This window comes from Arachis ipaensis, chromosome B06, assembly GCF_000816755.2.
Source record: "Arachis ipaensis cultivar K30076 chromosome B06, Araip1.1, whole genome shotgun sequence".
NCBI lineage: Eukaryota > Viridiplantae > Streptophyta > Magnoliopsida > Fabales > Fabaceae > Arachis > Arachis ipaensis.
In genome coordinates, this window is record NC_029790.2 from 134,179,555 (window position 1) to 134,192,134 (window position 12,580).

The window sequence follows — 12,580 nt, forward strand, 5'->3', positions numbered from 1 at the left end:
AATTAGAACATACTTGCATCAATACACGTGGAAAGAATATTAGATATTGTTGGGTTTTTTTTTTCTTTTATTTAAAATTATGAGTATTTATTTAAGCTATAAAAAGCCTATGTAGTTATCAAATATCAAGTACCACCACACGTGTTATTGGTGCATTATTAATTTATTATTATTATCATTGTATTTTTTTGTGACGCCAACTGGCAAATTAGTGGCAACAAAATCTCCATTTTGCCCTTTGAAGAATCCAAATGGCAAATGTAATCGTTTTTCTCTGGAATCCCGTTTTAGAATTTATTGAAACGGAGAGTGACGAGGTCCTATTTGTGTTTGAATTTGATTCGATCACCATCTTCATCTAAATTTTAAAGTGGCAAAGTGGGACCCAACAAAAACAATAACATCAAACAAACAAATACCATGATCTATCTATCAATTGGAATTATTAAGGAAAAAACTTGAGGCACCTTTGACTTTGAGTTTCTTAATCATTAATCATAAATTTTAAACGAGAAAATGACATTTTCGTTTTCCTTCTTAGAAATACTACCATATTTTTTCATACATGAGCAAATTAAAGCCCCAAAAAAAAAAAAAAAATTCCATTCTCTTTTTCTACGAAATGTTAAAATGGCATTCTTTTTTTCTTTATTTATAAAATATACATTTTTTTTTTATAACTTTTAAAAAATCTCTTCTTTAATTCATTTTAATTTATTTGTGTTAACTAATTTTAACTTTATCTATTTTAAATACAAAAATATCCTTTAATAAAAATTTTATTTTTTGTCATTAATTTTACTTACCAAAATACCCTTTAATAAATTATTTTTTTATTGATTAAATTATATTTTTATCAAAATATTAAAAAAAAACATAATAATTAAAAGATTAATGTATAACCATTTCAAACAAATACTAATTACTCATCATTTTGTATTTTAATGAATGAATAGTTAACATACATAAACAAATACAAATATTTTTTCTTATTATGACTCACAATCTCATATAATGTTAATATATAAAATCTCCTTAATAATTTTTTAGCATAAATTGTCTTTTCAATAAATAGTTACATAATTAAATAGTACATACCAAACTAAAATTTAAACCGTTTTAGGAAACTTATCCACACTTGTCATCCAATGTTGTTTTCTTATTCTTATTTTGTTTTCACATTGTATTGCCAGAATTACCCTCGTGCAAATTCCGTTACTCTTCTTGATACGAGGCTAATTCTGAACTTTTGCAACTATCATTTTCACTCCATCTGTAACGGGACTATGAAAATGAATCACGTCATTTTAGTATTAAATTGACCTATATGAGAAGTCCTTTTTCAATAAATAAATAATAACGAGAATTTTATTATCAGTAACGTTTAAATATTTTTTCCTTATATTTTTTTTTTCCAAATTTAAAAATTATCTCTATTTTAATCCTTGTTAATAAGATATCCTGTTAAATATTGACGTAGTAGGTGGTTAAGTGCTAAAGTGACAAATTGAAATATTAACGTGTTAATTGAATAAATTATCAATGAAAGATCAAATTTAAAAAAAAAAAAGAATATTTCATAAGGATCTTAATTAAGACAAAAATTTATATTTTTATGAAAGACAAACATTTTATTTGGATGTAAAATGAAAAATGGGAGAAAAGAAAATGGAAGGAAAAAAATGAGAGAAAAGAAAATAAAAGAAAAAGTTGATTTTTTTTATATTGTTTTGATAAAAAGAAAATAAATGAAAAGAAAAAAAAGAGAGAAAATTATANATTTTTTTAAATTTATCCTTTTTTATTTTTTATTAAATGTTATAAATTTTGCTTTCAGTTTTAATAATGGACATATTAGTAATTTTATGAGTTAAACCCCAAAGTGGTCCATGAGATTCACAATTTGCACCAATTTAGTCTCTGATTTACTAATTGTACCATTTATGTTCCCGACTTTGTTAAAATTGTACCAGGGTCGTCCCTTCCCACATCTCCGACCAAATTGACTGCCGCCGGCAGTGACATGGCGCTGAGATCCCACGCTGGGTGCCACGCTGGATCACTTTTGGTGCTAAAAATATGGATGGATGGAACGGCGTCGTTTGATATACGTTTAGAAACAAAACCCAAATAACCCATGATCACTTCATCTTCCTCTTCGTCTTCTGAAAACCAAAACAACGCACCATGAAATCCTGAGTTCTGGGCACTGTATAGGGCTTGAAGGTTGAAAACGTTTTGTTCCGTGGAGTTCACTATGATCGTTGTTGCTGACGGAAGGAGAAGGAGTTCATAGGGAGCACACGAAGGTACGTCTGAACTCGCAAAAAATAATGCTTTTCAACAAAAAAAATATGCATCAATGTCTGTGTTTGTTGAAAATTTGATTTTGGTTGATGAAAGTTTAAAGTTTTTCATTATCTGTTAGGGTTTTTATGGGTAGTGAAAAAATTTTTCCATGCTCTATTTTTAATGTAATTTTAGTTGGGTTAGTTGATGGGTGTTTCTAGTGTTTTGTATGTGATTGAATGTCAATTTTTATTTTTGCATGTGTGAATCTGATTGTTTGATTTCTGAATTTGGTTTTTTGCATAATGCAGATGGAGACTTTGATGGATATCATGTAGGGGTGTAAGTTACCGAACCAAACCGAAATTTATCGCAAAACCGAACCGAAATTTACAACAACCGAATAAAAACCGAAAAAAATCGGTTTTTTTGGTTTTTTTCCGGTGTAAACCGATCGGTTCGGTTCGGTTTTTGGTTGGCTCGGCAAAAACCGAACCGAACCGAACCGAACCGCATAAGTGGTTTAGTAATACATTGAATGGAAATTTTAGACTTAATAAATGTGTTTGTTTTATGTTTAGTTGTTGGAATGAGTTGAAATTGTGTTGAATTTGAATGTAATATAATATTATTTCAATTTATTGATTGTTTTGAACATCATTTTACTAAAATTAATTTTTTATTAGTTAGAATTTAAAAACCGAAAAAACCGACCGAACCAAACCGCTTTTGGTTCGGTTCGGTTCGGTTCGGTTGTTGCGCAGATAGCAAACCGATTGGTTGGTATTATGTAAAAACCGAACCGATAACACCCCTAATATCATGTTCCATCATGGGAGAACATTTTAAAAAAATGATAATGGAATACTAGTGTACTCACCAGATAACAGAACTTGCTTAGGAGATTTAGATGAGGACACGTTGGATGTATTCTTTGTAAGGAACTATTACAAGGAGCTTGGGTATGACAACATAATTCAGTGTTAGTGGCTGCCTCCAGAGAGGAGTTTAGATGGTGGACTGAGGGCTCTTACATGTGATGGTGAGTTAAGAGAGATGTGTTTTGCTGCACAGAAGAATGATGGAGTTGTTGATGTGTATTTTGAGCATGGGGTGTCCACACCAGAGGTGATTGCAGGGAAGGAAGTTGTAGTATGGCTTGATGACATTTGTGAGGGAGACTTGGTGAGCAAGAAGAACACTAGTGAGGGTCCCAAAGCTGATGGCAACACATCAAACCCAACTACAAAATCGAATCACATCCCAAATGCAAACCCAAGCCCCAAAAACAATCCTATTCCAACCCCCTTGAAACCAACCCTGTCACTATTCCAAACCCCATTGATGATAACACAACCCCCAATTCAAATCCTGCTAGGGCTCATGACAAACCCATTCTGAAGTCCAATTCTAAATCAAAGCCCAAGCTTAAGTCAAAGCACAACCCAACATCCATCTCCAAACTCAAACTGACTGAAAAATCCATTCAGAAGCCCAACCCAAGCCTGAAAACCAAGCTGAGAGAGCCTACCAAGGCATGCTCCACAGCAAAAGTCAAAGGCAAATCAAAAATGAAATCCAAACCTCAATTCTTACCTAAGAGAATTACAAGATCTTCAACTGCTGGAACATATAGAAGGTCTGCTAATAAGGGCAAGGAAGCTTTTCATGTTGACTTAATTGTAAATGATGACTTCAGTGATGATGATAGTTCAAAGGATAGTTCCTTTAAGCAAATCCAAGAAGACAGTTCTAACAGTGAAGACAATGCAAGTATGTCCAAACTGAGAAATAGGAAACTAAAAGAAGTCAAGAGAGGTGCATATGCTGCTGCTAAGAACTATTGCGAAGAATGTTTGTGGTGAAAACTATTGCAAAGAATAAGGTAAAATTGACAAATCATGTTGGCATACTCCCTCCTGTAATTCAAAGTCGTCTAGATAAAATCAGAAAAGAATCAAAGAACTAGATGCCTATCTGGACCGGTGATGAAGACTATGAAAAATTCGAGGTTCATGGCCATCCAACAAACATGGTCATAGATCTTGGAAAAAGACTATGCACTTGTTAATTCTGGATGCTGACTGGTGACCTTTATCAATCTCTTTAATTTAATTATTAATATTTGTGTACTTTGAGGACTGTGATTGTCTTACTCTGCATTTGTGTTACTAACTGTAGGCATTCTTTGTGTTCATGCCTGTGCTGCCCTTGCAAGGGTAAACAAGAGGTCGGAAGACTTTTGTCACCAACTGTGTACTATGGAGGCATACAATAAGACTTATGCCTATCACATTAACCCTCTTTCTGGCCAATCATTGTGGGAGAATCCATGTACACTCAGCCACAGGCCCCTAACATTAGGAGGAGGCGTGGAGCTCTGACAAAAAAAAGGAGAAAAGATGCTGATGAGAGGAACAATGGTAACAAGAAAGCCAAACCAAGTGGAAGTTTGAAAAGGGTTTTGAAGCCATTCACATGTAGGTATTGTGGGGTAAAAGGGCATACTAAGAGAGGGTGCTCAAAGAAGAGACTGGATGAAGTAGCTGCTGCTGTTGCAGCTGCAAAGGCTGCTGCAGATAAAGCCAAATCAAAGGCTGCTTCAGAGGCTGGCCCTCAACCTCATACTGCTGCTTCTGCTTCACAAGTTGGCCCTCAACCTCATACTGCTGCTGCACCAGTTGATAAACCTCCTGCTGTGGAGATTGAGATATCACAACCAAACTACGAAGGATCACATGTAATACAGTTCTTGACGTCACAACATAGCAAAATATATTTTTGTTGTTATCTGGGCTCATGTGTTGAGCTATTTTTCTGCTGTAGGACATAATAGGATCTGCTGCACCTGCACCATCAATGCCGGACAAGTTACCCACTAAAAGGAGGAGCTCACCACCACCTCAATCTATTTGTGTGAATCCAATGCAAGGAGCCAATGAGGCAACATCTTTCAGATTGGCCAATTTTATGAAGTTTGTTCCAACTCCCGGTTTCAGAGCACCAAGAAAAAAGAACAATTGATGACTTTGACATCAGGATGTTTAGGACAGTACTTGATTGTTTTGTTAAAGGCAGTTAATAGATAGTAGCTTTGTGTAGGTTGCTTGTCAAAATTTTTGTATTGCCAACCTTGATATCTTAGATGTGGCACTTCTTTTTTTCCTTTAATGTTTGTAACTCAAACATGTTAATCTTTGCTACTCAGATATGTTTATCTTTGCTACTCAGATGATCTGTAATTATTTCTCTTTATGATAACTAGTCTATCAAAAATAGGGCATAATATAACTGAAGATAAAAAACCAACTCTTACTTTTATTCATCCATGAACACATTACATACAACATAACATTGTCAGAACTTCAATGTCATAAATACAACAACTATAATGAACAACACCACTATGCCTAAGAATTGTATCATATATTTTTGGGTCCTCACTTCAGCTTCCAATTTTTCAATCCTCTAGGCTAAATTGACTCTCACTTGCTCATTGTCAACTGCAGTTGCATCCACTCTTCCTTCATGTTTCTCTTCTTCTTCTACATCATCACCCCAGAGAAAAAATTCACACCATGTTTTGTCCCTAGTCTGAATATGAGATATGATAAGAAGTAAAGAACAGAAAATTACTAAACAATTTTTCTTACCAAAAACTCACATTGTAATTCGGACAATCAAAGAAGGGCTTATCTGGGTTGGTATTTGTTCCGGACCAACGAAGCACGGGCCGGCAGCCGCATCCACAGCGCTCTGGCACCCGCGACGGTCTGGTCCGACTCCGCGTTCTCGTCGTCGATCGTGTAGAGCTTCCCTGACCCTGGCTCGGACACCCAATCATAGTTTTCATTTCAGTTCCACGAGTAACAAAAAGGAAGCAGGAGAAGAACGTTATTGGGCAGAGACAAGAAGAACATTGCTGGGAAGAGACAAAAAGATGAAGAGGGATAACGATGTCATGCTAGAAAATAGGGTTAAAACTAGGTAAAGAGACCAGATTGGATCAAACAGATTCAATTGCCACCTTAGCTAGCCGTTATCTACGCTAGCGTGGCATCTCAGCACCATGTCACTGTCGGCGGCAGTCAATTTGGCCGGAGATATGGGGAGGAACGATCCTGGTGCAATTTTAACAAAGTCGGGGACATAAATGGTGCAATTAATAAATCAGGGACTAAATTGATGTAAATCGTGAATCTCATGAACTACTTTGGGATTTAACTCGTAATTTCACCTTCATTTTAGAACTTTCAGCAGTTTTCTTCACAGGTTTGAAGAGAAAACTTGGATGTGGGCTCCACGCTATTGTTTTCCCTTTTAATCCAATTTTTATGCTCTGCCAATCAAAGAAAAATTTCATTTTCCATCAATTTTCTTTCCTTGTATTTTCTTTCTTTTTAATTTCTATTGATCCAAACATAGTGAAAAATTTATTTAAGCCTATTAATAATAATATTTCAAGTATTTTCTTTTTAAAAAAATGAACATTTTAATAATAATTTATGTATTCTAAGGTTCATAAAATTTAATCTCTATATAAAATAAATATTTCAGATAGACAACAAAAAGAATAGTTAAAGTGTCTACATTTTGATAACAAAAAAATATGTATGAGTAATTAATTAAGTATATTATCACTGCTATGTACTTATTTTAGTATCAATTAAGGCTCTAATTAACATGGTTTTAGCTAGTAATAAATAATAAATTATAATACATTAAACTAATAAGAGAGCTAGAAGAAAGTAGAGTCTAGAAGTAATAACCACTAACGAGAGTGAGCTAGCTTGTATTCATTGTTGTAACACTTGAATTTGTAATAATTAATGATTTATAATTTTATATTTATATATTGAACAATCATTATACGTTGACAATTGACCAACACAAGCTACGACAGAAGAGTTGTTGTCAAACATATGATTAAATGATTAATTCTGATATAATTTGATGAGTTGTTGTAACAATAATATCAAATCAAAGAATATTGAATTATAAGAAATACTTAAATTAATTGTTTAAAATACAAAAGATAATCTTTCTGTAAAATACATTACTTAAAAAAAATGTTGAATTTACACACTAATTTATGAATACATTTATTAATATTATTTTGAAATGAATAATGCACTTCGATTCGATTAAGTGACAATCAAGGTTACGTGCGAATCTATCTTTCAAAATATTTTTCTCCATAAATCATGATATCATAGTATATATAGTATGTATCTGATATAACAATTAACAAATAAATAATAAACACTCATTTACCTATTAATTAATATATTAATATAAAATTGGTTTTACGACTATACTTTGTTAACTATTTCTCTTTTATTTTTTGCAGAGTAGGTTGGTCATGTTCATTAAAGTTCCATAGCCATTTTCAGCTCCCATCATCAAACGAAAGTGACAATTAATTTTAATAGATTAAAATAGCTTTTAATAGTTTTAAATCTTTTTTAATTAAATAGCATCATTTAAGGTGGTTGATGCTTGATAACACCAACATACCCAGGACAACACATGCAACAGCAAATTAAAAAGGAATAATTGTCAACAATTTGTCCAACAATACAGAGTTTTTAATGATTTTTTGTTTAATAAAAGGGTATGTAGAAGTTTTTTATGCTTTAAAATTTGGAGCATAAAATTTTGTTTAATGAGATATTGAGATTAAAGTATTTTTTTTAAAGGCTCAAATTAATGATAGTTGTTACAGTCTAATTCTCCAGACTGAACTTAAAGATAACAGTTAGTCAAGTTATGTATTATTTTTTCCTAAAAAAATCTTATCAATTTTCTCATTGAGCAAAAAATATGAAATAAATTAGTTTAAATTAATTATAATTGAACAGTTCAGATATCAAAACCGATATATGATTAATACCGTAACTAGCGAAAATAAAAGTCTTTATATTCTTTATTATGAAACAGTGTTACCAGCAAACGGTTATAAGATATGTACAAATTATAAAAAGAATGAACAATAAGAAGAGAGGTACGTTCTAAATCTATTTTCTTAATTTTATACTCATTCTTTCAAATACTAACTTGAATGTCAAAATACCTTTTATAGATACTCACGTTTTTTGTTCTGCTTATTCGAAGTATAACTCGTGACATTTTAGGAGTATAAGCAAACCGCTAAAGAATTAGATGAGCTATATCTAAAAATTTTTTTTCTTTGCTAGAACATTTTTAGCCCTAGCGTGAGGCCAGTAATCTAATTTTATGCTCCACCAAGATTTAAAGAATTTGAATTCATTTTCAAGTAATATTTATGTATTTTAGTAATTTATGCATTCTAAAATTTTTTTATTATCCAACTTTTATTCAAAGTTTAGTTTTACAAAGCTATATAATATTCGAAGATTTTACAAATAATTCGTTTAGAATAAAGATTTGTTTTTCTTTTTTTTGAAACAAAGAAGCTCAACTTGAAAGTGGCGCGAACAAGTCTGTAAAACAATAAAATAACACCTATTTTAAACACCTAAAAATTTATCCTAATGTTATCTCCAACATTGCTATCAACAACTAAAGGGATCCTGACTCCTCCACTCCTTATAGTTGAGAAGAGTTATATCGATGATTTCCTCTACACATTTTGCTGTATTCTGAAATAACCTCCTGTTTCTTTTCAACTAGATGTTCCAAACTACCGTAAAGAAAATTATGAACCACTTCTTACGCTCCTCCTTCCTAAAAGTTACACCTGTCCAGCTTAAAAAGTGTTCCTTTACTGTACCCGGGAAGGACCATTGTCTGCCAAGATCAGATAACTAAGCGCACCACACCTGTCAAGTAAAGTCGCAGCAAAGAAACAAGTGGTGAACATATTCAATATCCTTATTACACAAAAGACACACATTATCATTCGGATTTATAATTCCGAGACGACCTAATCTTTCCTTTATATTCACTCTGCCTATCAAGACAAACCATGCAAACAGCTCAACTCTTGTGGGGACTAACCCTCTCCAAATAGTCTTAGTGAAACTATAACTTATTACGTTATCTGGAAGCGTTTCTGCCTGTAACACCTGCACAAAATTGTTAGTAGAAAAAATACCTTGTTTATCAAACTTCCAGACCACTCTATCCTCTCTGTCAATAGCTAGTTTAATCGGCCTTAGAGTGTCATGTAACTGGTTTACAAGTTCCAACTCCCATTGGAAAAGCTCACGCCTCCACTGGAAGTTCCAAATCCACTCTATCTCATCTCAAAAGCCACACACCCCTATGACTGGTCCTTTTTAGATTGAAATCAAGAAAAGCATTGGAAACCTATCCTTCAGAGAGCCACCATGACGAGAGAATTTCTGCTAGTAAAGAATTTTCACAAATAAAACCTCATTGTAAGTATAGTTTCTAAACCAACAAAGAATCATTTCGTGCAAAAGTTTTGGTTGTCACAAGTAACAAACCCCTAATAAAATTGATGACCGAAGTATTCAAACCTCGGGTCGTCTCTCAAGGAATTGCAGGGAAGTATGATTTATTATTGGTTATGGAAAAGTATCTTTTTGGGTTTTTGAAATAGGGAACAAGAAAATAAATTGGCAAGAAAGTAAATTAATAATCATGAAAACCCTTGCAAGGTATGAGAATTGGAAATCCCATCCTAGTTATCCTTATCAATTGTGATGAGAATTGTTTATTACTCCCACTTAGTTAACCCTTACTAAATAAAGGAAAGTCAAGTGGACTAATCAATTTGATTCCTCAAGTCCTAGTCAACTCCTAAGGAAAGACTAGCTTTAGAGGGATCCAAATCAACCAGCAAATTTCAATTATCAATCAACAAAAGAGTTTGATAACTCAAGTGTCACCAATTACTCAACCAAAGTCAAAGGGAAAAAAAATCTAAATTAAATTAAAAACATCAATAACATAAATTAAAGAAAGCATTCATAAATCTGAAATATCTCAAATTGCATTAAATAAGAAAATCAATTCTAACATGGAGTTCATAAACCAATATTGAAAAAATAAACAAATCAAAGTAATAGGATAAATAAAAGTAGAAGAGAATATAAATTAAAGGAACATTGAACCTGGAATTGAGAAGAAACAATCATAAAACTAAGAGAAATCCTAAATCCTAAAACCTAAGAGAGAGGAGAGAGCCTCTCTCTCTAGAAAACTACATCTAAAACCTAAAATTGTGAATTGTGAATGTTGTGTGTATATGAATGAATTGATTCCCCCAATTTATAGCCTCTAATCTGTGTTTTCTGGGCCGAAAACTGGGTCAGAAACAGCTCAGAAATCGTTGGGGCGAATTCTGCAACTTTCTGCACGTGGCGTCTGTCACGCGTACGCGCAGGTCACGCGTGCGCGTCGTTTGGAGATTTTCCTTGTCACGCGTAGCTCGTGCTCTGCGCTAGGCACGCGTCCGCGTCGTCCATGCGCGCGCGTCGCTGTCATTTCCTTCAAAACTTCATTTTACGCGTTCCTTCCATTTTTGCATGTTTTCTTTCTGTCCTCTGAGCCATTCCTGCCATATAAAGCCTGGAAATACTAAACACACAGATCACGGCATCGAATGGTAATAAAGGATAATTAAAATTAACATTTTTAAGGCATGGGAAACATGTTTTCACACATATCATAGAATGAGGAAGGAATTGTAAAACCATGCAAATTATATGAATAAGTGGGTGAAGAATTGATAAAAACCACTCACTTGAGCACAAGATAAATCATAAAATATTGGTTTATCACACCACTTAGTCAAATATCTTCCCAAAAGTGAGCTCTTCTTCCATCACCAATCTCCATGGACAAGCCAGTTATCATCTTGTCTCTTATATATTGCTCCTTTATTTGCAGGTGATATATGTCCTTCCATGGACCCCCTCTAGTAAGTAATGTCTGGGTTGATAATAGCGCATTAGGAGAGAGATTGTTACACGAGCACACCACCTTCTTCCACAACAGACACTCCTCCTTTGAGAACCTCCACCACCACTTAAACAGTAGTGCTGTGTTACGAACCATCGCATCTCCAACACCTAACTCACCCAACTTTTTTGGGACTTGGACCACTTCCCAACTAACCAAAGTCATACCATTCCTGCCATCCTCCTTACTCCACAAGAACCTTCTCTGTAGTGAAATCAGCTTCTCCGCAACAGCCTTCAACATCTTATATAAGCTTAAGTAATATACCGCCAAGCTATTTAGTACTGTTTTGATGAGCACCAACTTTCCGGCTTTGTTCAGTGCCTTAGATTTTCACAAGCTGAGCTTTTCCTCCACTTTGTCTATAATTGGCTTCTAAGTCTTAACCAACCTCGGGTTAGCTCCTAGAGGGACGCCAAGGTATCTAACTGGAAGAGTAACTTCCTTGCACCCCAGCAAACTGCACATACTTCAAATCCACTGTTGTTCACAATTGATTGGGATCAAACTGGACTTGTCAAAATTGATACTTAAACCCAACATTAACTCAAAGCATCGTAGAAGCTTTTTGTAATTTTTAATGGACTCCTCCTCCGACGGACAGAACAACACAATGTCGTCAGCAAATTGAAGATGTAACAATTCAATGTTGTCTCTCCCAACGAGTAAAGGGGTTATCCGGCCATTTCTAACTATCTCTCCAATCATTCTGTGTAAGACATCAACAACAAGCACAAACAAGAATGGAGATAGAGGATCACCTTGTCTCAGATCTCTTTCCATCCTGAACGGCTTCGTTGGTGAACCATTTATCAACTCTAACATAGAGGTTGTGCCGACACACTCCATAACCCATTCCTTTCACCTTCAGCCAAAATCCATCTTCTGCAGGACAATGTCTACAAAACTCCACTTGACTCTATCATATATCTTTTGAAAGTCCAATTCAATTATTACTATTTCTTTTTTTCTCATTTTAAGCTAATGTATTAGTCATTCTTATTGTGTTACAATTGTTGAACATGTTTTGCTCCCTATACTCTATTTGCAAATTTTTAAAATATGACTTCATGTTGTCGTTGGAACATCCCAAAATCAGAATCTGCAAATCTATCTAAAAAAAAATTCAAAAATCAATCTTAAAATTTGTTAAACTACAACATGAAAGCAGAAGTATGAACATCACTTGTCAGTTATTTCTTTAACAACTTTTCAAATTCAGTTTATATATAAACTCATTCATCACACATGAACAAATTCCAAACATATAATTTTTATATGGCATTAATAATTTCTATATGCTCATGCTAATTTTTTCCATGAATTATATTGCTGAGTAAATTAACGTATTTATTATTATATTTTTTAATTTATTATT

The 12,580-nt window shown here is 33.6% G+C and overlaps 1 protein-coding gene across 1 annotated transcript; it reads left to right on the forward strand.

Annotated features, from left to right (window-relative positions):
* Nucleotides 3,346–5,313, forward strand: LOC107647727. The gene is made up of 5 exons (XM_016351780.1): nucleotides 3,346–3,611; nucleotides 3,668–4,143; nucleotides 4,471–4,508; nucleotides 4,634–5,029; nucleotides 5,116–5,313. The coding sequence occupies exons 1-5, from the start codon at nucleotides 3,346–3,348 to the stop codon at nucleotides 5,311–5,313; spliced, it is 1,374 nt and encodes a 457-aa protein (XP_016207266.1).